The sequence below is a fragment of the Garra rufa genome, chromosome 23 (assembly GCF_049309525.1).
Source record: "Garra rufa chromosome 23, GarRuf1.0, whole genome shotgun sequence".
Lineage (NCBI taxonomy): Eukaryota > Metazoa > Chordata > Actinopteri > Cypriniformes > Cyprinidae > Garra > Garra rufa.
The window spans coordinates 1,575,899-1,603,746 of record NC_133383.1 but is presented as its reverse complement, the minus strand read 5'-3'; the positions used below and the strand labels follow the sequence as shown (position 1 = coordinate 1,603,746).

Below are 27,848 nucleotides of genomic sequence, written 5' to 3'. Positions count from 1 at the left end.
GATCGCGAATGATTTGATTAATTTCAAGAATCGAAGCGGGTTCGCGAATCATTTGATTAATTTTTGGAATCATTTGATTCATTTCGGGACTCGGAGCAGGTTCGCGAATCATTTGATTAATTTTTGGAATCATTTGATTCATTTTGGGACTCGGAGCGGGTTCGCGAATCATTTGATTAATTTTGGGAATCATTTGATTCATTTCGGGACTCGGAGCGGGTTCGCGAATCATTTGATTAATTTTGGGAATCATTTGATTCATTTCGGGACTCGGAGCGGGTTCGCGAATCATTTGATTAATTTTGGGAATCATTTGATTCATTTCGGGACTCTGAGCGGGTTTGCGAATAATTTGATTCAATTTGGGACTTTAAAGTGGGATCGCGAATCATTTGATTAATTTCAAGAATCGAAGTGGGTTTGCGAATCATTTGATTCATTTCGGGACTCGGAGCTCTTTTGCAAATCTTTTATTTCATTTCGGGAATTTAAAGCGGATAACACAAATCATTTGCTTCAGATCGTGGCTTTGGAGCTCGTATCGTGGATCTTTTGTGATTTGTTTTTTACTAAAAAGTACACCAAACACCAAACCATTAGGTGTGTTAAGTAGTTATAAATACAAACAGAACAAAGAAAAAAAATGTAATAAATTTACTCCTTCGTGGACATATAGGGGTCTTTTATACATGACAGTATATGTGCCAAATGTTACTAAAAACGTTGCAGACTTAAAATGTGCCTCTGATGCCCAAACAGGTGTATAGTATACCTAGTCAACTCGGTGTGTTTTGAGGCGCAGCCGGACTCAGTGCAGTGCGCATGCGCTGATCGCCATATTGCGCAGCAGGGTGTGTGTGAGATGGTACTTCGAGACCATCGCGGCTACATTGTTTATTTTCGTTGCGCGTAGTAGTGACTGCTTTTACTCTACTGTTAAGAAAATATTGTGCCAAATCACGTCTAGCGAAGTCTTTGCTCAAATGAAGAACTCTTGTCATCTGTCGTCGCTTTAAATCGTTGTAGATATCAGCGGAGCGCGTTAGTCTTGCTGAAGAGTGTTACGCGCGGTAGCCGCTAACAAGATTCACATCAAAACCACCAACTGGACAGATAGAGGCAGATTCCTTCACAGGAGACAAACAGGTATGATATTTGAACACCCACGTTCATATTTAAATATGTTCAGCTTGTCTGTATCATAAGTTTCAGTCTGAAGTAACCGCCGCTCTTGTGCTAACATGTAGCAGGTTATGCTAACACGCAGATCTCAACGTTGTTTACATTCACTTCAGCTCATTTATACACCACTGTCATCCCATTCATGAGTTTAAGACACTTCTCCACCCGTATAAGACTAAGCAGCTTGTCTGAAATCAAGTGTGTGAAGAATTATTATGATGTGAGACGCTTTATCCAAGTAACTCTTAGTAAACATGTTTGTGCTGTCAGTGTATTGATCAGATTAATTTTCAGATCTAAATATTTATTTGATAGTATTTGCTTTAAACATCTTCATGCATGTTCAGTTTGATGAACAAGGACGTTTAGCTTTAGTAAAACCAATATCCAGGTACGAAATTGATATTCTCACATACATTAAAAACAGAATTTTTTATATATATAAATAAAACTATATATATATATATTATTTTATATGGATTATAATCTTATTTTTTTTTACATGTATAGTGTTTTTTTAACAAAAAATATTTTTGTATAAATATTATTTTAATTTATAGTATGCTTTTATATCTATATATAATTAATTTTATATGTAATATACACATTTATATATACACTACCAGTCAAAAGTTTTTCAACAGTATGATTTTATTGTTTTTCACCAAGCCTACATTTTTTTTATCCTGAGTACAGCAAAAACTGTACATTTTGTAAATATTTGTACTATTTAAAACAACTGTTTTCTATTTGAATATTTTTTTTAAATGTAATTTATTCCTGTGATTTCAAAGCTGAATTTTTAGCATCATTACTCTAGTCTTCAGTGTCACATGATCCTTCAGAAATAATTCTAATATTCTGATTTGCTGCTCAAAAAAACATGAATTACTATTATTATGATGTTGAAAAGTTTCTTTGCTGAATAGGAAATTTACAAGAATGGCATTTATCAGAAATATAAATCTTTTTAAATAGTAAAAATATTTCACATTAATACTGCTTTTGATGTACTTTGGATTGAATAAACACAGGCTTGGTGAACATAAGATACTTTTAAAAAACATTAAAAATATTACTGTTCAAAAACTTTTGACTGGTTGTGTATATATAATGGAAGCTAGTTTCTACCACTGATTTAAAAATAAAAAGGTAATTGTGGCTTTTTCTGACAATTTTGAGATGTTAAAGTTAGAATTGCATGATATAAACTTGTAGAAAATTGTCAGAATTGTGGGCCGACTTGCTACTTTGTAACTCTCTTTTGTGAGTTTATATCTTAATGTTCTAAAAAAGAAGTCAGAATTCAAACTTTGAAATGCAAGAAAAAAAGTCAGAATTGTCTTTTAAAAAAATTTATCCCGAAATGGGTTTTAATACATCAACTCATTCTAAATATTTTTTTCTATAAAAGTATGCAAAATGATTGAGGAAAGCCCCTTGATTGCTCATTAATGGTGTTAATCTCAATCTATCCACAGGGAACGTTTGGATGGACCCTTCACTGGCGGCGGTGCATTGCTGAAACGAGTTTGAGACGGCACACGGGAGCCTCTCTGAGGCCGATAACCAGCGCAGGATGTCCATCACAAACACGCCCACCAGTAATGATGCCTGTCTGAGCATCGTACACAGTCTGATGTGTCACAGACAGGGCGGCGAGAGCGAGACGTTCGCCAAACGAGCCATTGAGAGTCTGGTGAAGAAACTGAAGGAGAAGAAAGATGAGCTGGATTCGCTCATCACCGCCATCACCACCAACGGAGCTCATCCCAGCAAATGTGTGACTATACAGAGAACGCTAGACGGCCGGCTGCAGGTGAGACAGGACTGCTTTCACGTGCTTCAGATTCTGTCTTTATTGTGAACCCGCTTTAAAGTCCCGTTCTGAATCAAATGATTCGAGATGCACGCTTTAAAGTCCCGTTCTGAATCAAATGATTCGAGATGCACGCTTTAAAGTCCCGTTCTGAATCAAATGATTCGAGATGCACGCTTTAAAGTCCCGTTCTGAATCAAATGATTCAAGATGCACGCTTTAAAGTCCCGTTCTGAATCAAATGATTAGCGATGCACGCTTTAAAGTCCCGTTCTGAATCAAATGATTCGAGATGCACGCTTTAAAGTCCCGTTCTGAATCAAATGATTCGAGATGCACGCTTTAAAGTCCCGTTCTGAATCAAATGATTCGAGATGCACGCTTTAAAGTCCCGTTCTGAATCAAATGATTCGAGATGCACGCTTTAAAGTCCCGTTCTGAATCAAATGATTCGAGATGCACGCTTTAAAGTCCCGTTCTGAATCAAATGATTCGAGATGCACGCTTTAAAGTCCCGTTCTGAATCAAATGATTCGAGATGCACGCTTTAAAGTCCCGTTCTGAATCAAATGATTAGAGATGCACGCTTTAAAGTCCCGTTCTGAATCAAATGATTAGCGATGCACGCTTTAAAGTCCCGTTCTGAATCAAATGATTCGCGATGCACGCTTTAAAGTCCCGTTCTGAATCAAATGATTAGCGATGCACGCTTTAAAGTCCCGTTCTGAATCAAATGATTAGCGATGCACGCTTTAAAGTCCCGTTCTGAATCAAATGATTAGCGATGCACGCTTTAAAGTCCCGTTCTGAATCAAATGATTCGCGATGCACGCTTTAAAGTCCCGTTCTGAATCAAATGATTCGCGATGCACGCTTTAAAGTCCCGTTCTGAATCAAATGATTCGCGATGCACGCTTTAAAGTCCCGTTCTGAATCAAATGATTAGCGATGCACGCTTTAAAGTCCCGTTCTGAATCAAATGATTCGAGATGCACGCTTTAAAGTCCCGTTCTGAATCAAATGATTAGCGATGCACGCTTTAAAGTCCCGTTCTGAATCAAATGATTCGCGATGCACGCTTTAAAGTCCCGTTCTGAATCAAATGATTCGCGATGCACGCTTTAAAGTCCCGTTCTGAATCAAATGATTCGCGATGCACGCTTTAAAGTCCCGTTCTGAATCAAATGATTCGCGATGCACGCTTTAAAGTCCCGTTCTGAATCAAATGATTCGCGATGCACGCTTTAAAGTCCCGTTCTGAATCAAATGATTAGCGATGCACGCTTTAAAGTCCCGTTCTGAATCAAATGATTAGCGATGCACGCTTTAAAGTCCCGTTCTGAATCAAATGATTCGCGATGCACGCTTTAAAGTCCCGTTCTGAATCAAATGATTCGCGATGCACGCTTTAAAGTCCCGTTCTGAATCAAATGATTCGCGATGCACGCTTTAAAGTCCCGTTCTGAATCAAATGATTCGAGATGCACGCTTTAAAGTCCCGTTCTGAATCAAATGATTAGCGATGCACGCTTTAAAGTCCCGTTCTGAATCAAATGATTCGCGATGCACGCTTTAAAGTCCCGTTCTGAATCAAATGATTCGCGATGCACGCTTTAAAGTCCCGTTCTGAATCAAATGATTAGCGATGCACGCTTTAAAGTCCCGTTCTGAATCAAATGATTCGCGATGCACGCTTTAAAGTCCCGTTCTGAATCAAATGATTCGCGATGCACGCTTTAAAGTCCCGTTCTGAATCAAATGATTAGCGATGCACGCTTTAAAGTCCCGTTCTGAATCAAATGATTCGCGATGCACGCTTTAAAGTCCCGTTCTGAATCAAATGATTCGCGATGCACGCTTTAAAGTCCCGTTCTGAATCAAATGATTCGCGATGCACGCTTTAAAGTCCCGTTCTGAATCAAATGATTCGAGATGCACGCTTTAAAGTCCCGTTCTGAATCAAATGATTCGCGATGCACGCTTTAAAGTCCCGTTCTGAATCAAATGATTCGCGATGCACGCTTTAAAGTCCCGTTCTGAATCAAATGATTCGCGATGCACGCTTTAAAGTCCCGTTCTGAATCAAATGATTCGCGATGCACGCTTTAAAGTCCCGTTCTGAATCAAATGATTCGCGATGCACGCTTTAAAGTCCCGTTCTGAATCAAATGATTAGCGATGCACGCTTTAAAGTCCCGTTCTGAATCAAATGATTAGCGATGCACGCTTTAAAGTCCCGTTCTGAATCAAATGATTCGCGATGCACGCTTTAAAGTCCCGTTCTGAATCAAATGATTAGCGATGCACGCTTTAAAGTCCCGTTCTGAATCAAATGATTCGCGATGCACGCTTTAAAGTCCCGTTCTGAATCAAATGATTAGCGATGCACGCTTTAAAGTCCCGTTCTGAATCAAATGATTAGCGATGCACGCTTTAAAGTCCCGTTCTGAATCAAATGATTCGCGATGCACGCTTTAAAGTCCCGTTCTGAATCAAATGATTCGCGATGCACGCTTTAAAGTCCCGTTCTGAATCAAATGATTCGCGATGCACGCTTTAAAGTCCCGTTCTGAATCAAATGATTCGAGATGCACGCTTTAAAGTCCCGTTCTGAATCAAATGATTAGCGATGCACGCTTTAAAGTCCCGTTCTGAATCAAATGATTCGCGATGCACGCTTTAAAGTCCCGTTCTGAATCAAATGATTAGCGATGCACGCTTTAAAGTCCCGTTCTGAATCAAATGATTCGCGATGCACGCTTTAAAGTCCCGTTCTGAATCAAATGATTAGCGATGCACGCTTTAAAGTCCCGTTCTGAATCAAATGATTAGCGATGCACGCTTTAAAGTCCCGTTCTGAATCAAATGATTCGCGATGCACGCTTTAAAGTCCCGTTCTGAATCAAATGATTCGCGATGCACGCTTTAAAGTCCCGTTCTGAATCAAATGATTCGCGATGCACGCTTTAAAGTCCCGTTCTGAATCAAATGATTCGAGATGCACGCTTTAAAGTCCCGTTCTGAATCAAATGATTAGCGATGCACGCTTTAAAGTCCCGTTCTGAATCAAATGATTCGCGATGCACGCTTTAAAGTCCCGTTCTGAATCAAATGATTCGCGATGCACGCTTTAAAGTCCCGTTCTGAATCAAATGATTAGCGATGCACGCTTTAAAGTCCCGTTCTGAATCAAATGATTCGCGATGCACGCTTTAAAGTCCCGTTCTGAATCAAATGATTCGCGATGCACGCTTTAAAGTCCCGTTCTGAATCAAATGATTAGCGATGCACGCTTTAAAGTCCCGTTCTGAATCAAATGATTCGCGATGCACGCTTTAAAGTCCCGTTCTGAATCAAATGATTCGCGATGCACGCTTTAAAGTCCCGTTCTGAATCAAATGATTAGCGATGCACGCTTTAAAGTCCCGTTCTGAATCAAATGATTAGCGATGCACGCTTTAAAGTCCCGTTCTGAATCAAATGATTCGCGATGCACGCTTTAAAGTCCCGTTCTGAATCAAATGATTCGCGATGCACGCTTTAAAGTCCCGTTCTGAATCAAATGATTAGCGATGCACGCTTTAAAGTCCCGTTCTGAATCAAATGATTAGCGATGCACGCTTTAAAGTCCCGTTCTGAATCAAATGATTAGCGATGCACGCTTTAAAGTCCCGTTCTGAATCAAATGATTAGCGATGCACGCTTTAAAGTCCCGTTCTGAATCAAATGATTAGCGATGCACGCTTTAAAGTCCCGTTCTGAATCAAATGATTAGCGATTCGATTGCTTTGAAACAGTGAATCATTTTGCAATGCAGTGGTTTACTGATTAGGAGTTTCAAAAAGCTCCCTTAATACTGTTCAATTTACAAAATATCTTCATGGAACATGATCTTAATATTCAAAAAAATCATTTTGACCCATGTGATGTATTTTTGGCTATTGCTACAAATATACCCATGCTACTTAAGACTGGTTTTGTGCTCCAGGGTCACACATGTGTATTACGTCATATTAAATGGCCGTTCCTGTAACTCTCTTCTGCTTTCAGGTGGCTGGTCGTAAAGGATTCCCTCATGTCATTTATGCACGGTTATGGCGATGGCCGGACCTTCATAAGAACGAGTTGAAACACGTCAAGTACTGCCAGTTTGCCTTTGACCTGAAGTGTGACAGCGTGTGTGTGAACCCATACCATTACGAGAGAGTCGTGTCTCCAGGAATTGGTCAGTTTGATGTTTGATTTAATAGTGTAAAGTTCATTTATCACCGCCTTTATTTAATTCAACTATCTGGTGTTTTCTTCTAGATTTATCTGGACTCACTCTGTCAGGCTCTGGTGAGTGATGGTCCCCAAAAAAAAAAGGCTTGGTTTCTGAATGTTTTTGCCCATGTTTAAGAGATTAATATAAAAGTGAAAGGGGATAGTTCACCCAAAAAGTGAATTTTACATAAAATACATATACACTACCAGTCAAACATTTTTTTAAACAGTAATATTTTTAATGTATTTTAAAGAAGTATCTTCTGCTTCTGATTGTTTTCAGGTCCGTCGGGTCTGATGGTGAAGGATGAGTATGATTACGAACCCCAGCAGTCTCTGCCCAGCAGTGAGGGACACATGCAGACGATTCAACACCCTCCCGCCAGACCGGTGGCCCAGGAGCCCTTCAACACGCCCGCCATGCTCCCGCCAGCAGAGGGCAGCAGCTCGGCCTCCACCTCCGCCTTCTCCAGCATCGCGGTGGGATCCACAAGTACGACACACGTCACAGTCGCTCCCTCATATCCTTAAGCTCATAGGCCATGCTGAAAAGCTTTCTCGTTTGTGGAGGTGTCTCATTCTTCATTGGTGTTTAATAGGGCTGGGCGCTGTGACCGTACAGATTCTGCTCTAGCTTTTTTACTGTTATGTTATTTACACACGAGAACAAACTAAAGCAAAAATACTGAGTGATGCATACTATTATTAAATACTATTAAATACATCACTATTGATGCTCAGGGTTCGTACAAGGTGCTTAAAGACTTTGAAGTACTTTTTAGTAATTGAATGCCTGGAAAACGCTTAAAAATAGCAATGTTTCTGAAGAGGGTACTTGAAAAGTGCTTGAATTATTCAAAGACTATGAATAATATAGGGCTGCTCGATTATGGCAAAAATCATAATCGTGATTATTTTGTTCAATATTGTAATTTAACACGATTATGAGTGGGTCCGGAACTTTGTATGATTAATTAATTTAAAGATGGCAATACAATAAAAAAACGATACAAATAAAACTTTTTACTTTGAGGGAAATTTAATGTAATTAATGTAAAATAAAACAGCGTAGTCTTCACTGTAAGAATTAAACATGCTTTGTTTCTTTTAAAAACTACAAAAGTCCCTCCGTCAAGAGCAGTAAATGATTTTGTCTTTGTCTTTTGTTGTTTAATGAACATTAAGCACAGAGACGGCAGAAAGAATATCACTTGTGGCCGCTTTAAGAGCTGCACGGATCCATTTCATTATTAACTGTTTACGTTAATTTCAGACATAACTGACGAAGATTTACACGAATAATCAGCAAACGCTGCATTTTGACATTTGCATGTATTTGAGCGTTTAGCTATGCATACACATACACAGAACAGTGCAAATTCTCTTTTGTGTTTTTAAAAACTCGACATTAAATAAACATTAATAAATCAAGCACGTCCCATTTTATGCGAGTCACGTTACATGATTTTACTGATTTGCATGTGAAATTGGGCTTTTATAGAGGAGCGAATGCGCACAAAGGGGGCGGAATCAGGAGCAATAATCATTTTATCTCGATTATTGTATTTTCATAATCGTTTGAAGCCAAAATGGAAACTGAATTTCTATTAATTGCACAGTCATAGTATGAAATAAGTGTTCAAATAGAGGCGTGCACTAATGCAGCAAACGTGGGCAGTAGGGTTGCACGGTATACCGGTACTACGGTAGTATCGCGATACTAAAGCTTACAAATACCCGCGGTGCCATTGCATTTTTGAAACGGTAGTATCGTCCAAACGGTAGCACCATAAGATATGTTGTATGCACGGCAGGAACACTGTTTAAAACGTTCATACACGCCAGCAGAAACATTACAAGTTGACTGCCAAAATGTCTTTCTGCTGTGCTTTGTGTAGTACAAGCAGTGTATAGGCTTTATATGCTATTCAGTGTTTCACCATGCTTCAGTTCAGTTTGAAATGAGAAGCTGCACGCGCACATCCTTGTTCACGCTGCAGTTTCAGAAGAGAGGGTCTGATTCAGATGACTGTCTAATGTTATTTAAAAAAATATCAGCCCAAGAATCAATTATTAAACATCAAAATATTTTATTAGACAGAATTTTCGTATTTTTATTCATTTGCCCACTTTTAGAACATGTGTAATAATTCGTTTCTGGAAGCATCTTTGCGATCACGAATGCAGTTCCATTCATTTACATAGTGGTTTTGACCTTGGTTCTTATCAATCATTATATATATATATATAACTTGGAAATTTTAAGATATGGCAGCAAAAATGCCCGTGACAGTTCAGCAATAAGACATGAGCAAGATGTTTTAGTTTCGTTTCTGTGTTCGAATCTGAATTCGCGTTAGTTTGGGCGAATCACTGATTCACTAAGCCATTCATAAAAACGAGTCATTTGATTCACCCCTGAATGATTCAGCCGTTTTGAAAGAATCGTTTGAACAACTCAGTGATTCAATCATGAACACTGCTTCCATCTGCTGGCGGTTTTAAGTTTCCCGTCATGTTCCATTCTTTTCCAACATATTTCTATATTCAGAGTTTTGTATTTAAAACATTTATCTTATAACATTATTTATGCAATTATAAGTACAGTCTAAATGCATAAATACCACATCTAAATGTCACTCTATGAAGCTTCTGTGCAGTGCTCAGATGACTTTTGTTGACATGATTTCATGGATAACAATAGCCAGTCATTTATTCACATTAGTGAAGTACTCAGAGAAAAATCTTGCCTGTTTTCATTTACATCTTTTTATTTATGAATTTTTTTATTCATTTTGTAGATTTGAATTTTAAATTAACAGAATACTGCATGGTATCGTGATACTACTTGGTATCGTGATACTTCAGCTGGTATAGTATCGTAAGTCATTTTTATGGTATCGTGACAACCCTAGTGGGCAGTGTGTCAGCATTTAAAACTGTCTGAGAAAGACGCAAAAATCATTCCAAACACAGACGGCGAGAGACTGTTTAGTGTCACATCGCATGTCTTCATGAGAAGAGAAAGGTTACTGTATGATGACTGAAATCATCCATTAGTCAATCAACTCCAGAACGTTCTGTTGTCTAATACACCAGACACCAATTGTGTTTATTCTGACAGCAGCTCCTTAGCCACGGTTCAAAGACCAAAGATGACAATCATTCACAAATCTGCTGCTGCCAGCAAACACTAGGACTGAGCTCTTCTCGCGGGTTTACGCCAAAATAAAAGTCAACATACATAAATGTTAGTATTGTCATTTTACTGTTGTTCTGTAAAAAAAAAGACAAAGTAAGACAAAAATAACAAATATTACCAGGGTTCAAGCATTTTAGGCCTTTATGGCTTCTGTGCTGTTAGGGTGAAGGCCGATATGAAATAAATGGCTGATACCAGAACACATCCATGATGGAGAATATGATTTTATTGAGTTTGAGTTTAAACCTGGGACTAGTTCACCAAAGTATGTTTTTTTAAACAATCTCAAATGTTAAAAGAACAGTTTGATCGACAACAGTGGTCTTAAAGGCAAAGTTGTTCAGAATGAGGAGATCTATCATATGATATGAAGAGTATATGTGAATATATGGAGGTTTTATTGCGATTTTAGTTTTTACATTGGAAATATGTTTTTGACACCTTTTTAACTGTTGTAGCACCACCTATGGTCCGATCTCAGTGAAACTTTGCATAATTGTTAAGAGTCATCCGGCACATGTTTTCACCAGTAAGTAAAGCAGTCCCTCCAGTTTTTCGCGATTCTGCGATCGCTGAATTTAATGCAAAATCAACAAAATGTCGCATTTTTTTGCGATCCTGCATAATTTGTCATTTAACCGCAAAATAATCGCAAAAAAATGGTTATTCTAATATTTCAATAATAAAAAGATAAATATATATATCATGTTGATAAAGACGCTGCTCACGTGATGTCTGTGAGCTGTCTGTCTGCAGGGCTCGCAAGATCGATGTCCCGGGGGCTATTGTGTTTTTCAGTCGAGCTACCAAAATGTTTCACTGGCCTGCCGACCCGCTATCGTACAGTAGAGGGCTTCTGTTGTTGCAAATGGAACGCCATAAAAGTTTTGAAATTGTTAAATAGTATAAGAAAAGTCTTAATTATAATTTTAAAAGTCAGTTAGGGACGGAAAGACGAATCATGATAGGGCTGGATAAAACTTCTAAAGGCAATGATGTCATTGAATAAATATGAGCCCTGCACATTTCAAAGTCAAAACGCAGCGCTGATGTCTTTAAATGAATGTATCTGAGAAGAACCGACTGTCCTCAGAAACGTGTCGTTGTCATTTTCATTTCATGCTGATAAAACAGCGTTAAAGCTGATTTGTATACAGCCGTTACTAGGGAAACGATAATATTTCAGCGCTCCTAAAGCGCCCCCTTGTGACAGAATTTTTAATTTTAATTTTTTAGAATTTTTTCCAATACATTTTTCAGCTGTTTGTTTTTATGCAGCAAACACATAGGGTTTTTAATGTGCCTTCTAAAAAATCTAAACAATTAAGACAGTAATTTGTTTTAAATATGATAAATTATATACTTGATTTATCCCTTTTAATGGTATAAAGGCTGAAATGCCATTGTATAAGATATTGTTTTTGTGTGAATCTGTATCTGAATTATAAATCATGTAATTTTATGACATAAAATTCTACCTTACATTGTACAACCCCACTCATTCTGTTCATTTTACTTGTGCAGCTCTTAAAAAGGATCATACATTGCTTTAAATTTATATTAAAAAATTATGTAGATACACTAAAGAGTGAAATAAAATTCCTTCCTTGATATTTGTTTATATTTTTGTATTGAAAACATATTTGATTGACATTTAGACTCCTGTTTGAATTTCTATATTTAAAAAAAAAAAATTAAAAAGCTTTTTTATTTGGGCTAGTTCAATTAATTTTTGGGCTACCAAAATGTAAAAAGCACCTGAGATGCGACTGAAATGAAGTAGGCTATGTACAGTATACATTTCTACACCTGCTGTTAATGTTTACAAAGGTCACATAAGAATATTGCCCATAGGTTATTTTAAAAGTTCAAATGTATCAGAATAAACAAATTTTATGTTTGATTTGTGTTATGTATGATAATTGAGCCTCTAACATAATACCTAATATGGTAAATGTGATATCCTAATTATTGATAAATAAATTAAATAATTAAATTAATCGCAAAACTTTTCGCAAATTTCTAGGACTTGCCACCACAAAATTTATAATTTTCATCGCAAAAATCACAAAAAAAAATCGTGAAATCCTGGAGGGACTGGTAAAGTTTTAAGTTTTTGTTTAGGTTTTATAGGCTTTTGGGTATATATGACCATGCCCCTTTTGAAAATGACCTGTTTATAGCTAACCAAAGGACAAAACTCCTAATCAACAGCTCTATTAATACATTTATTCTAACATTCTCCTTTGCTCAGCGAGGCTGCATTTATTTGCACATTAAAAACACATGCCTGATTCAAGAAGGGGGTCTTAAATTGGCCAAAGAATATTATTTTACTAACTTAATTGTAAGTTAAATTGTGGTTTGTTGGTAGGCTATAATGTCTACTAGAATGTTAAAAATGTTCAGTGTTAAGTAAATATTTTAAAGTGTTGTTTTGTAATTGATTTTTTTTTTTTTTTTTTTTTTTTTTTTTGAAAAGCAAGACAAAACTGTAAAAATTTAATTTATGCAATGGTGAAAAAAAATCAGCTCAGTGTTTTATTTTGTTCGGCTTCGCCCAAGATTTTTCATTCCGGTGCATTCATAAAAAAATAACTGGTTTTATAGTATAGTAAAAATGTAGTATGCTTCAGAATACTTTAGTTTTAATACTTTGCATCTGCTTCACTTTATTTTTTTGTTAGTGATTTGTTAGTATATCTGTTTCTCTTTTTTTAGAATCTGAAATGGAAGACAGTGAAGTCTTTGAAAGTCAAAAAAAGTAGTGCTTGAAAAGTCCTGAAATTTAATTTTAAAGTATCTGTACGGACCCTATTTACGCGAGAATGACAGGGAAACAACTAATGCATATTATTAGTGATTGTACGCAGAGTTGTAATGCATCGCTATGTATTATAATGTATAACAAGTTTGCGGTCACGGCGGCCAGTCCTGGTGTTTAATGGTTTGTGCGTGTGTTGATGTGTGCATGCCGCCTCTCTCCCCAGCTCAGCCCAATAGCGTTCTCTCAGGAAGCCATAGCAGTGAAGGTCTGCTGCAGATTGCCTCTGGGACGGGGCAGGGCTCACAGCAGAATGGCTTCCCCCCCGGCCAGCCCTCCACGTACCATCACAGTAAGCCATCAGTGAACCTCCACCCAGCAGCTCCTCCTAGAGTCCGAAAGCTTTTCAGCATCTCCTGCATTCAGTATTCAGAGCATGAGTAAACCTGTTTCGTGACAGCACGTCCAGTGTCAGATGTGCGCTCTCTCTCTTCTTCTGTCCGCAGATGCCACCTCCACCTGGACGAGGAACAGCAACTTCACTCCAACTGTGCCTCACCATCAGAACGGACATCTTCAGCATCATCCGCCCATGGCCCATCCAGCACACTACTGTGAGTGTCTCACCTCAGACAAAACACATCTGACAGCTTTACGAGCCCGCTTACTAGATCTGACCTTAAGTGTGTTGTTAGACACAATAAGGAAAAACTTTTTTTTAGAAAACTCAAATTAAGTTGATTTTATGAATTTGGATATTTGGACATGCATTTTCATGCTTAAAATTTAATATAACTGTTAAAATCGAATCATTAAAACACTTAATTCTTTTTTAATTTGTTAAATTATTAAACTTATTAATGTTTAAGTTTTTATTGAAATAATTATTATTTATTGATTATGTATTTTATTTCAAATGAATATTTATTTTATAATTCAAAATTTAATTAAACCATTAAAATGGAAACCAGAAAAATTAATACAGAAAACACAAAATTTGGTAAAAAAAAAAAAACAGGTTTTGAGAAAAAATAAATAAATAGAATAGAATAAATATTTCAATAATAATTTTAATTGTTCCATGATTTCTATTAATTAGACATGCTTTTTGCATATTACAATTTAATTTAGCTATTAAAACAGAGTCCAGAAAATTTTAAATAGAAAACATTTTATTACATTTTTATTAAAAAAAAATATTTTATGAAAAATTACAATGGAAAACAGAATTTGGTAAAAAAAAAAATTTTTTTACGAAAATATATATATTTTTTATAATAATATTTAATTAATGTTCAGATATGTCATTTTTTCCCCCATGATTTCTATTAATTAGACATGCTTTTTGATTATTAAACAAAAACAATTGCAATGAGAAAAAGATTAATACATATTTAAATAAGAATCATGTTTAATAAATATTCAGATATAGATTTTCTTTAATAAACTTTTAATAAATTGGTTTTAAATTGGGTAATTTCCATGATTTTTTTTAATTAGACATACTTTTTGATTATGAAAATTAAATGTAACTATTAAAACAGAGTCCAGAAAATGTTAAATTTGAAATTTTTTATTAAACCCTTAAGATGGAATCCAGAACATTTTAAATAGAAAACACAGAATTTGGTTTAAAAAAAGATTTCGAGAAAGATGAATACATATTTAAATAAGAATAATAGAAAATAAAAAGTCACACTTTTTTAAATTATTTAAAAAAATAGTTTTAAATTGTATAAGTCCAAAAAATGTAATTATACCATTAAAATGTAATCTAGAAAAATTACAATGGATAAAACAGAATTTGTTATTAAAAAAAATGATCTTGAGAAAAAAGATTTTTAAATAAATATTTATATAATAATATTCAGGGTTCGTACGGGTGCTTGAATTCCTTGAAAATGCTTGAATTTTAATGTAGTGTTTTCAAGGTTTGAAAAATGCTTGGATTTTGGATGAAGTGCTTGAAAGTGCTTGAATATGCAGTTGCATCGGTTTAATATTAATTCGCTTTCATACTAAATAGTTATTTTTTTGTTATGCTTATATGTAAAAGAAAAGAAAAAAAAAAACAGGTCCGCTCGAGTGTGCACGTGATGCTGTAGTGTGATCTGCCGGTCTTTCTTGCTGCGCGCCCTCTGATGGAACAGAGCGGTAGATAAAACATGCCAGTTATCAGGAGGTTGTTGCATCAGTCCTCGATGGCTTGAAAACGACAAATAAGAATTATGTTTAAAACGAGAATTTGGGGATCGCAAAATTGCCAGCCCTATGTCCCGGGGCTATTGTGTTTTCCAGTCGGGCTACCAAAATGTTTCACCGGACTATCTTAAAGTAGAGGGCTCGTGCGGGTCATTACAAACTCATCAATTTAGCCTTATCAAAGTTAAGGCCATACAAAGTTTTAAATGTATTAAATAGTATAAAAAAGGCTTAATTATAAGTTTAAGAGTTAGGGACGGATATACGAGAATCGCGATAGGGCTGGATAAAACTTAAAAAGGCAATGATGTCATATTGAATAAATATGCATGCTGCAGGTTTCAAAGTCAAAACACGGCACGGATGTCTTTATATGAATGTATCTGAAGGGAAGCGACTGTCCTCAGAAACGTGTCGTTGGCATTTTCATTTTATGTCTGATAAAACTGCGTTAATGCTGATTTGTGTACAGCCATTACTAGGAAACCGTAGAATTTCAGCACTCCTAAAGCGCCCCCTCGTGACAGGGAATGAATTTGCGAATATTCAGCTGTTTAGTAAGATTATCACCAATTTTGGCCCATGTTTTTGTGCAGCAAACACATAAGACTTGTAAATGTAAAAGTTATGTGCTTTCTAAAAATCTAAACAATTAAGACAGTAATATTTATGTTTTAAATAAATTATACTTGATATATCCATTTTAAAGGTATAAAGGCTGAAATGCCATTGTATAAGATGTTTTGTTTTTGTGAAAATCTGAATTATAAATCATGTCATTTAATGGCTTAATGTTACTGTACATTGTTCAACCCCACTACGGCGTTCATTTTACTTGTGCAGCTCTTAAAAAGAGTCATAAATTGCCTTAAATTGATATTTAAAAATTCTGCAGATACACTGTAAATAGTGAAAAAAATACCTTGATATTTGTTAATAGGAAATCAGGAGTCTCAATGTCAATCAAAAATATTTTCAATGTTTAAAAAATTCTCTTTTTTCATTTGGGCCATTTAAATTTTATTATTAATTTTATAGTGTCTTTTTGACTACCTTTTAGTACTTTTAGGCTGGAATGTGAAATGTATTTGTGAAAATCCTTCAAGTTTTAGAAAGTTTTCAAGTTTTAGAATTTTAGTTTATCATATTTTTTTACAGTCATTTTATAGCAGTCATTAATGTGTTACCATAGACATTGCCCTACTCCACTCAGACAGTATTACTTTTATTTGTGCAGGTCTTAAAAAGCCTTTAAATTTTATTTTTAAAATACTACATATAATATTAATTATATATTTTAAATTATACAATTTGAATACTGAATGTTGACTATTTATATGGGGCAATGTTATATGCAATCTAGAGACAGTTGTTTTTTAATAGCACAATAACATCTGATTTAAAATTTAGAACTCATGTATGTGAATATGTAATTTACCACAGTGCTGGAAAATCTTGAAAATGCACCTTGAAAGTGCTTGAAAAGTGCTTGAATTGTACTTTGGAAAAGGTGTAAGAACCCTGAATATTTAATAAATATTCAGATATGCAATTTTAATTAGACATATTTTTGATTGTTAAAATTGAATTTAACTATTAAAACGGAGTCCAAAAAGTTTTAATTGGAAAAATTTAATTAAACCATTAAAATAGAATCTAGAAAAAAATGGAGAACACAGAATTGGCGAAAAACAAACAGAAAAATTTTTTTGTAAATAAATATTTCTATAATAATATTGACTAAATATTCAGATAAATATCTTTTTCCCATGATGAACAATGATAACATAAAATAAGAGACAACATATATATTCTCAAAATACAAAAATTAATAAATACATGTCTGTTTTAAATAAAAAATGTTAATTATAAGCTGTTTTACAGCTAAACACATGCCACAGCCTGACATGCATGATTTATTTAGAGATTATATGGATTTATACAGTATTAATTTTATTTGTAAGATCTAAAAGTCTTGATTTATGATTTATTTTAAAGAAAAATTTTTGTGGACTTTCTCAACCTTATGTATCTTTTCTCCTCAGGGCCTGTTCACAACGAAATCGCGTTTCAGCCACCGATCTCCAACCACCCTGGTAAGAGTCTCATTCTCTTCTGATCTGATTTCGCTCATGCTCCGGGTGTCTTATGGTGTCCTGATTTCGGGCAGCTCCAGAGTACTGGTGCTCCATCGCTTATTTCGAGATGGACGTCCAAGTGGGCGAGACCTTTAAAGTTCCCTCCTCCTGTCCCATCGTGACCGTGGACGGCTATGTGGACCCGTCCGGAGGAGACCGCTTCTGCCTCGGCCAGCTCAGCAACGTCCACAGAACGGAGGCCATCGAGAGGGCGAGGTACAGCCGTCACAGTAATCCTGATTGAACTGCTGATTATTGGCTTGATCTGATTTGTTGCGTGCCTGTTTTCAGACTGCACATCGGGAAGGGCGTCCAGCTGGAATGTAAAGGAGAAGGGGACGTCTGGGTTCGCTGTCTGAGCGATCACGCCGTCTTCGTTCAGAGCTACTACTTAGACCGAGAGGCCGGCCGCGCTCCTGGAGACGCTGTGCACAAGATTTACCCCAGCGCTTACATCAAGGTTAGACATAGAGTCACTTCGGATTTCAACAGATTTGGGATTTTGACAAGTGAAAAAATGACACAGAAATATGTGAGGTAAATAGAAGGGTCAAAGATGTTAAGATTTCCATATTAAAAGAAATGCAAAAGTGATTTTATGTCTATAGAAAGCACATTAAATGTAAGTAAAGTGTCCTCTTTTAAGGTTTCAAAAGTTTTTTGAGTCCAGAAACTTTTAAATTTGAATTTTTTTATTAAACCTTTAAAATGGAATCTAGAAACATTACAATGGAGAAAACAGAATTTAAGAAAAATTAATATTTATATAATAATATTTAATAAATATTCAGACATGTAATTTTTTCCCCCATGATTTCTATTAATTAGATATGCTTTTTGATTATTAAAATTGAATTTAACTATTAAAACCAAGTCCAGAAAAATTTAAATAGAACATTTTTTGTTAAACCGTTAAAATGGAATCCTGAAAAACTACAATGGAGAAAATAGAATTTGAGAAAAAAGATTTGTAAATAAATATTTATGTAATAATATTTAATAAATATTCAGATATGTAATTTTTTCCCCATGATTTCTATTAATTACACATGCTTTTTGATTATTAAAGTTGAATTGAGTCCAAAAATTGAATTACATCATTAAAATGGAATCTAGAAAGATTACAATGGAGAAAATAGAATTTGAGAAAAAAGATTAAATAAATATTTCTAGGATTTTGACAAGTGCAAAAATGACAGAAATATGTGAGGTAAATAGAAGGGTCAAAGATGTCTATATTAAAAGAAATTTACAAAAGTGATTTTATGTCCAGAGAAAGCACATTAAATGTAAGTAAAGTGTCTACTTTTAAGGTTTCAAAAGTTTTTGGAGAATAAAATGCCAATTTTGTTAAAATAGTGTTACATTGTCATTCAGTGTAACTCAATATTTATGTAACAATTCAAACAACATGATTATTCTGACTTGCACATATTAAAATATATAGAAATTATTCATACCCCTTAATTTTTTTCACATTTTATGTTGCTGCTAATGTTAAACTACTTTAAATTACTTTTTTTCCCCACATCAATCTACGCTGCCTACTCCATAATGGCAAATCAAAAAATAGGTTTTTAACATTTGTGCAAATTTATTAAAAATAAAAACTGAAAAGATCCCGTTGCATAAGTAATCATACCCTTTTCTGGGGCACTCGAAATGTATCTCAGGAGCATTCATATTGCTTCTAGATGTTCCTACACTTGGAGTGGAGTTAAACTGTGGCAAATTCATTTGAATGAGTCTGATTTAGAAAGACACACACCTCTCAGAAAAGGTCTAACAGCTGAAAATGCATATCAGAGCAAAAACCAAGATAACTGCCTGTAGAGCTCAGTGACAGACTTGCGTTAAGGCGATGATCTAGAGAAGAGTTCAGAAACAAATCTGCTGCATTGAAGGTTGACAGAAGCATTCTCCATAATGGAAGACCATTGGAACAACTAGGACTCTAGAAAATGTCCAAGCTGACAGAGATGGAGAGGTGAAAAGGTGAGGCAAAGAATGGCAGATAATTGCCAAATGCAGATGTGCAAAGATGCTCACATCAGACCCAAAAACACTTGAGGCTGTAAAGCTGCTTCAACTATGGACTGAGTTAAGGGTATGAATACTTATGCAATCTACTTATTTCAGTGTTTGATTTGTAATCAATTTTCAAATCTGGTTTTTGCTTTGTCATTATTATGGTGTATGGAGTGTAAATTTATTGTTGGGAAAAACTAATTTAAAGCAGTTTAACATAATGCTGCAACAAAACAAAATGTGACAAAAATGAAGGGGTGTGAATACTTTTGCAAGGCACTGTATAAAAATTAAGGGGGCATATTACATTTTATTGTTTTAAATTAGTAAAAATTCTTAGCAAATGGGCAAAACCTAGGATAATCGCAATTTTTTTTTTTTTAAACGTAGAATTACAACTAATTGGTGTTTGGAGTGAAAGTAATTTGTCTTTTAATGTCATAAATAAAAAAAAATTGTAAATATGCCTGACAAGATTGTTATACTGAATGTAAATTAGGGGAAAATGTGTTGTTTATTTTTTGCTCAGAAAAACAAAAATGCAATTAAATATAAACTTTTTCAAACATTTTTTGGGAAAAACAACAATTTTAAGCAGTATTGCACCTATTGTTGTAATGATTAAACACTTTTTCGTCTTTGACCCAGAAGCATTTTTACTACTATATAAAAAAATCAGAAGCTGAGAAAACGGCAACCAGCTTCAGGACTTTAGCTTTGATTATGCTTAATTTATGGAAAGAAATTTAGAGTAATTGAGATACAATTATAGTTTCTATTCATATTTTAAAATTGTTTTTAGATTTTCTTTTTTAATTTTAATTTTAGAGTTTAAGTAATTTATGTATTTGTCATTTCTATTATTTTAGTTTTTTATTACTTTTATTCTTTATATTTGTAAACGTGTCTATAGTTTTTCAAAATTTTGATATTTTTATTTTATTGTTATTATAATAATAATATTATTATATTATATTATTATAATATTAATTAATAATTTATTTATTTATATTTAAATTTCTTTGCGCATGAAGTTGAAGGAAATAAAATTGAGAAATGCCCAGCTGAAATAAAATAAGTTCAATTTAAAATTTATTTTATTTCAATTAATACTTTTTTTGTTTTGTTTTTTTAGATTTAGTTAACAATACTAACCCTGGTATCAAAAAACGCCTATTTCGGGGTCAAATCATTTGAGTCAGATGTGAAAGGGTTTTTTGGTGAAATCATTTTGTGAATTGAGTGATTCTAATTGAATGATTCGTGATCTGTGCTCAGAGTCATGATTTGAAATAATAGTTTACGAATTGTTATTCAGATTGGGAGAGTGTATCGCGAATCATTTGATTTGAATCATTCTATTAGCAAAATTATTTACGAATCATTAGTTTCAGATGAGGATTTTGGAGCGCTTTCCCAAATCATTTGACTTATTTCAAACTTCAAATTGCATGCCGCGAAATCATTTTATTCAGATTGGAACTTTGCATGTCACGAATCATTTGATTCTGCAAATTGAACAATTAAATTCAAATGATTTTTGAAATTTCAAGCATGCGAATCATTTGATTTGACTCGATCAGTTCTCTGAATCAAATGATTCACAATGTATGCAAAGTTCCAATCTAAGTAAAATAATTTGTGATACGCAGTATGAAGTTCAATCTAAGCCAAATGATTTGTGAAACCTCTCCAAAATCCTGATCTCAAACTAATCATTTTGCGAATTGAATGATTCAAATTGAACGATTTACCCTCTGGGCCTCTTCGGTAATTTTTGACCAAAAATTTTTATGTTTTGAATTTTTAAAAATCGTAGCTTCATCAGAATGAGATGACACTTGGTGACTTTTGTTGCATTAGCTATGCGAGTACAAAAAAAAATCAGTGACATGATTCGGATATGTTAAAGGGTCAAAAAAAAAAAAAAGTCACACTTGGCTCCTTCGTGGTCAAAAATGACCGACATAGGAAATGAATGGGAAATACGAAAAAAGCGATAATTCAGAGAATCTTTTGGTAGTACAAGCTACAAATCAGCCACTGTGCTGAAAAGCAGTGTTCGGCAAGCAAGGACTGACACTCTAAAATATCAAAAGTACAGAACTGACACACACACACACACACACACACACACACACACACACACACACACACACACACACACACACAGAAATAAGCAGAAAAATGCAAAACCTGAAATTGATCCAATCAAAAAATATCTCAACCTTGCCAAAAGTTATCTTTTAGAATGTCTGAATATATTTCTAAATGCAAAGCCTATTAAAATGAAGAAACAATAAAAAAAAAACAATAGGAATCCCAAAGCCCCTGTATATATGTATATAGGGAGATACAGGTTACATGACATTACACAAGTTTTTATTTTTTTTATGCCACTAGATGGTGCAATTTTCACTTAAAAAAAATTGATTTTAAATGCTTTTACTCTATATTAATGTGAAATGTTGTATTTATTGAAAAATAATAAATATATAATTAAATTTAAAAATATAATAATAATTCTAGTGGGAAAAAATTGTTCATTAAAACTGTATAAATATTGCATAGATTCATAAAAAAATGCTCAAAATTCTAAATAATAATCACAAAATATTATTGAACAAACATGTATTTAATTGATTTTCCTGAAGAAAAAAAAAAGTTACTTTTTAAGGCTTCGGTCACTTTTGACCGCGAGGGAGCCAAGTGTGACCCCTAAATGAGGAGGCCCAGAGGGTTAAATCGTATGATTCGCGATACACTCTCCCCATCTGAATAACAATCGCAAATCATTTGTTTCAGATCAGGATTTCGGAGCAGTTTCACAAATCTTTTATTTTACAGTATCTGCTATAAGTCTGAAAAATAAATATGCAGCCTGTTTGTTAAACCATCGCAATATTTAAAGTTGAAACTGCATTGGCTGCAGGTGTTTGATCTGCGTCAGTGCCACAGACAGATGCAGCAGCAGGCGGCGACGGCTCAGGCAGCGGCGGCCGCTCAGGCAGCAGCGGTGGCGGGAAACATCCCTGGCCCCGGATCCGTGGGAGGAATCGCACCTGCTATCAGTAAGTTCTCCTACCATTTACACTCCAGAACCACACTTTGAGTTGGCCATACTTGGAAATTCAATCATATAGTTTCATAACTTCAAACTTGTTGTCTTGTTGCGTTTCCATTTTGCATTTTCATTCAGCCAGTCCTCTTTTTTTTTGCTCAGAACAATGATGTATAACAAACATACTCATTTCAGAACTATGGAAGCTTCTTTTCTCAAAATTGCATGCTATAAAAGTTTAAACCGTGCATTCATCTTTTTACTTTTTTTTTTTTTTTTTTTTTTTTTTACCTTGAAATTCTGATTGTCTTTTTTTTTATTATTCATTTATTTTCAGAATTCTGTGTTTATCCTGCAATTGTAACTTTTCTCTTGGAATTTAGTTTACATCTTGCAATTTTTACTTTTTTGTTCTCAGAATTATGAGTTTACGTCTTCCAGTTGTTTCGCTTCTGACAAAATTATAAAAAAAGTAATTGCGACTTTTTATCTTACAAGTTCTCAAGTTTTTTTTGTAAATTGTAAATATCTAGATTCTGACTTTTTTTCTCAAAATTGCATGTTATAATAGTTCACATCTTGCATTTTTTCCCCTCAGAATTCTGAGTTAACATCCTGAATTCTTTTCAGACTTTTTTTCCATGGAATTCTAATTTTGTCATTTTTGTATTTTATTTTATTTTGAGCACACACCCGGAGCAGTGGGCAGCCATTGCTGCGGCGTATATACATAATAAACTATATATACATATATAAATATATACTGTATATATATTTTTTAGAATTCCTGCAATTTTTACTTTTTTCTTGGAATCTCTTAGTTTATATCTTTTGGGGGTTTTTTTCTCAGAAATTAGTTCTTGCAGTTGTTGTTTTTTTTCTTTCTGACAGAATTATACAAAAGTAATTTCAGCATTTTGTCTCAAAAGTCAATTTTTTTTAATATAAATTGTGAAATTGATCTCTCTTAATTTAATTTCTTCTCAAAATTGTTAAAGTTTACATCTTGCATTTTTTTTTTTACCTTTTTCTTAGAATTCTGAGTAAATGTCTTTTAATTTTTTTTTATTTTTTTTTTTACTTTCTTTCCTTCAAATTCTGATTTTGTCTTTTTTTTTCCAGAATTCTCTTTATCCTGCTATTGTAACTATTTTACCCCTTGGAATATAGTTTACAACTAACTTTTTTCCCCCTTCAGAATTAGGAGTTTACATCTTCCAGTTGTTGTTGTTTTTTTTTATCTCTCTCATTTTACACTTTTTTTTTGACAATTTTGACATCTTCCAACTGTTGTTTTTTTTCTTCCGACAAAATGATAAAAAAAAAGTAATTGCAACTTTTTTGCAACAAAGTTATCATTTTTTGTTAAATTGAAACAAATCTCTCTCAATTCTGACATTTTTCTCAAAATTGCATGTTATAAGTTTACATTTTGCATTTTTTCATTTACTTTTTTTTTAGAATTCTGAGTTAATGTGTCTGATAGAATTACAAAAATTATTGCAACTTTTTAGCTCACAAGTTCTCTTTTTTATTGTGAATTTATCTGTCATTTTGCTCTTTTTTGACAATTTTGACATCTTCCAACTGTTGTTTTTTTTCTTCCGACAAAATGATAAAAAAAAAAAGTAATTGCAACTTTTTATCGTACAAGTCGTCATTTTTTGGTAAGTCATACTCTCAATTCTAAAGTGTTTCTCAAAATTGTTACAAAAGTTTAGTATTCTGTTTATCCTACAATTTTCACTTTTTTCTTGCAATTTCTCAGTTTATATCTTGCGTGTGTTTTTTTAAAACTTTTTTAAAACTTTTTTTCCCCTCAGAAATTAGTTTACATCTTGCAGTTGTTGTGTTTTTTTGTTTCTGACGCAGAATTATACAATGTTATTTCAGAATTTTGTCTCACAAGTCAAATTTCTCGTTAAATTGTGAAATTGATCTCTCTCAGTTGTTTTTTCCCCCTAAAAATAGTTATAAATTTTACATCTTGCATTTTTTCTTAGAATTTTGTTTACATTTTACAATTCTGACTCTAAGGATTAGAGAGAAAAAGAGGCAGAATTGTAAGATATTGTAAAGAAAAAGTAAGGAATAACCTCTTCATTTTTTTACTGCATGGCAGAAACAAGCTTCCCTAGTTCTGAATCTTGGTGTAAAGTGCATCATGTGATCATTATTATGGGTTCACTCATTATGGATCTGTCACATAGGTTTGTCTGCGGCCGCTGGTATCGGTGTGGACGACCTCCGCCGCCTCTGCATCCTGCGCATGAGTTTCGTGAAGGGCTGGGGTCCCGATTACCCGCGGCAGAGCATCAAAGAGACGCCCTGCTGGATCGAGATCCACCTTCACCGCGCGCTGCAGCTGCTGGACGAGGTTCTGCACACCATGCCCATCGCCGACCCCACGCCGCTGGACTGAGATCACCCGCATCCACACCGGACCGACCGACCCTTCTCACGCCACCCAGACTAACCCAGTACCGCCGAACTGTGCGAATGATGCAGAGAGACCCACGGGGTTCAGAGGTCAACCGGATACATACGGCTGCATTTAATTCATTCGCGTCTTTTGTTTTTGCCTGTGTTGCTTTTGTTCAGATTACATTCAGACCGGCACAGGATCCGGTGTTATATGATCATCTAAAGCTTCAGAAGTGTTTTGCATGAAGATGCGGTTGCCAGCTCTGCAGAGGTGCATGCTGGGATTCGGTTGAGTCTTCGAGAGCTGTTTAAATGAATTTGTTCCCAGACGTTTGCTTCATGCTGTTCATGCAGTAGAGTCTCCATCATGTCTAAACAATGTCATTTTCAATCTTTTTTTTTAACTTTTTGCTCATCTCTTAATACAAACCAGAGTCTCTCAGGCTGAACGTTTCAAAGCCGACGTGAACCTAAAAATCATGTAGCATTTCCTTTTTTTTTGAGTTGCAGTGTTTGGGTTAAAGTGGTTTGGACTCAGTCGTATTAGCAGGCGTTGCATTTACAGAAGACATGCGTTTTCTTTTAAGCTAATTGGCTTTTGTATTTTTTTGCAAGTTTCTCGCCGCATACCGTTAAGCATCATAGACGTATAACGGTTAGTCTAAACTCATGCACGAGCAATAACAACCGGTTTCTTCTGAATGCTTTTTTTTTTTTTTTTTTTCTTTTAGCCATGTATTTGTTCTAGCACTTTATGTATGTTTCTTTTTCTTTCCATCTTTCAGTTATTCTTCTTTGCAGCCTGTGAATAAAAATGCAGCTCTTTTACAGAAAAAAAACGAATGGGATTCAGTACTAGGATTTTTGGCTTATAGGAAAAGTTCAGCTCAAATTAAAATGTGTTGAAAATGTGCCATCGGAGATGTGGATGAGTTTGTTTCTTCATCAGATTTGTAGAAATGTCATTTCATCACGTGCTCACCAATGGATGTGAATGGGTGCCATCAGAATGAGCGTCCAAACCGTTGATAAAAACATCAGTAATCCACACCACTCCAGTCTAGCAGTTAACATCTTGAGAAGACTAAATCTTTAAAGTTTAAAGCTGTTTTGCCTAATAAACGTTGCTTTTTTTAACTGGAGGAAGCGTTATTAAGAATTATGGACTTAATGTGATGTTTTCATCAGATGTTTGGACTCTCATTCTGACGGCACCCATTCACATCCATTGGTGAGCAACTGTTGGATGAAACATTTCTCCAAATCTGATGAAGAAACAAATTTATCCTAATCTTGGATGGCCTGAGGATAAGCACATTTTCTTAAAGTCATTGTTTTGAGGATTTTGTCAAAATTCTATCAAGTAACAAACAAAGTTATGCTTAAATACTTTGATTTGATTTTTCATTCCATCACTTGCTCACCAATGGATGCTCTGCGGTGAATGGGTGCCGTCAGTATGAGATTCCAAACAGCTGATAAAAACAACACAGTAATCCACACCACACCAGTCCATCAGTTAACATCTTAACGACAAAAGCTTTAAAGTTCAGAGATGTTTTGGCTTGTAAACTGTGCTTGTTCACTGGAGGAAGCATTATTATGCATTATAGACTTTAAGAATGTCTTAATGATGAATTTGTTTCAGCTTTTGTCTTGTCAAGATGTTAACTGATGGACTGGAGTGGTGTGGATTACTTGTGGATTATTGTCTTGTTTTTATCAGATGTTTGGACTCTCATTCTGACGGCACCCATTCACTCCAGAGGATTGTCAGAATTCGTCAAAATTCTATCAAGTAAAAAAAAAAAAGTTAAGATAAAATGATTTTATTTGATTTGTCATTTTTTATCTCTTGCTCACCAGTGGATCCTCTGGAGTGAATGGGTGCCGTCAGAATAAGAGTCAAAACAGCTGATAAAAAGATCACAATAATCCACAAGTAATCCACACCACTCCAGTCCATCAGTTAACATCTCGAGAAGACAAACGCTTTAAAGTTTTGGCTTGTAAACTGCTTTTTCACTGGAGGAAGTGTTATTATGGATAATGTCTTAATGATGGATTTGTTTGAGCTTTTGTCTTTTCGAGATGTTAACCGATGGACTGGAGTGGAGTGGATTATTGTGATCTTTTTATCAACTGTTGGGACTCTCATTCTGACGGCACCCATTCACATCCACTGGTGAGACACATTTCTCCAAATCTGATGAAGAAACAAATTTTTCTACATCTGGATGACACATTTTTAGTTTTGGGTGAACTGTTAATGCAGTTTTCACAAGAGCTCCATTTATGGAAAACTGATTAATTAACACTTTTATACCATTAATCTCTCTGTTTTTTGTTTTTTTTTGAGCGTACATCATGTTCCCCTTGGATGCCTGAGAATATCAGTCATTGGTATAATAAATGACGGTGGTGTATGGATATGAGATGAACTAGAACGCTGCGTTTTGATGTGAACGTTGAAAGCCATATGAAATTACCATTGTGGGAGAAATAAGATGTCAGTATTATCCAGAGCTTGTTGTTTTCTCTATAAAATGACAGACTTGCTCTTGAGAAGCCGTACGGCGGCAATTTAGACAATCGTGTCAACCTTGCATGTCCTGGAGTAAGTTTAGATGACAGATCGATACGGTCTGTTCAGCCTGATTTCATATTCTGTTTGAAACGAAATAGGAAAGTTCTGAACAGTAAGCATTTCCTCAAATAACTACTACTTTTAGCCATTTATCAAATACAGTGTAATATTAAATTGA

The 27,848-nt window shown here is 34.8% G+C and overlaps 1 protein-coding gene across 2 annotated transcripts; it reads left to right on the top strand.

Moving 5' to 3' along the window:
- The first annotated feature begins 859 nt into the window (after positions 1-859).
- On the top strand, positions 860-27,848 carry smad4a (SMAD family member 4a). Of its 2 annotated transcripts, XM_073829164.1 has the most exons (12): positions 860-1,146; positions 2,664-3,001; positions 7,052-7,226; positions 7,310-7,339; positions 7,548-7,757; positions 13,457-13,582; positions 13,737-13,844; positions 17,478-17,528; positions 17,603-17,786; positions 17,862-18,030; positions 22,531-22,669; positions 24,870-27,848. In XM_073829164.1, exons 2-12 carry the CDS (start codon positions 2,762-2,764, stop codon positions 25,079-25,081), a joined length of 1,644 nt encoding a protein of 547 aa, XP_073685265.1. In that variant the 5' UTR covers positions 860-1,146; positions 2,664-2,761; the 3' UTR covers positions 25,082-27,848. The 2 variants fall into 2 exon arrangements, with proteins under 2 accessions (XP_073685265.1, XP_073685266.1); XM_073829165.1 differs by lacking the exon at positions 13,457-13,582.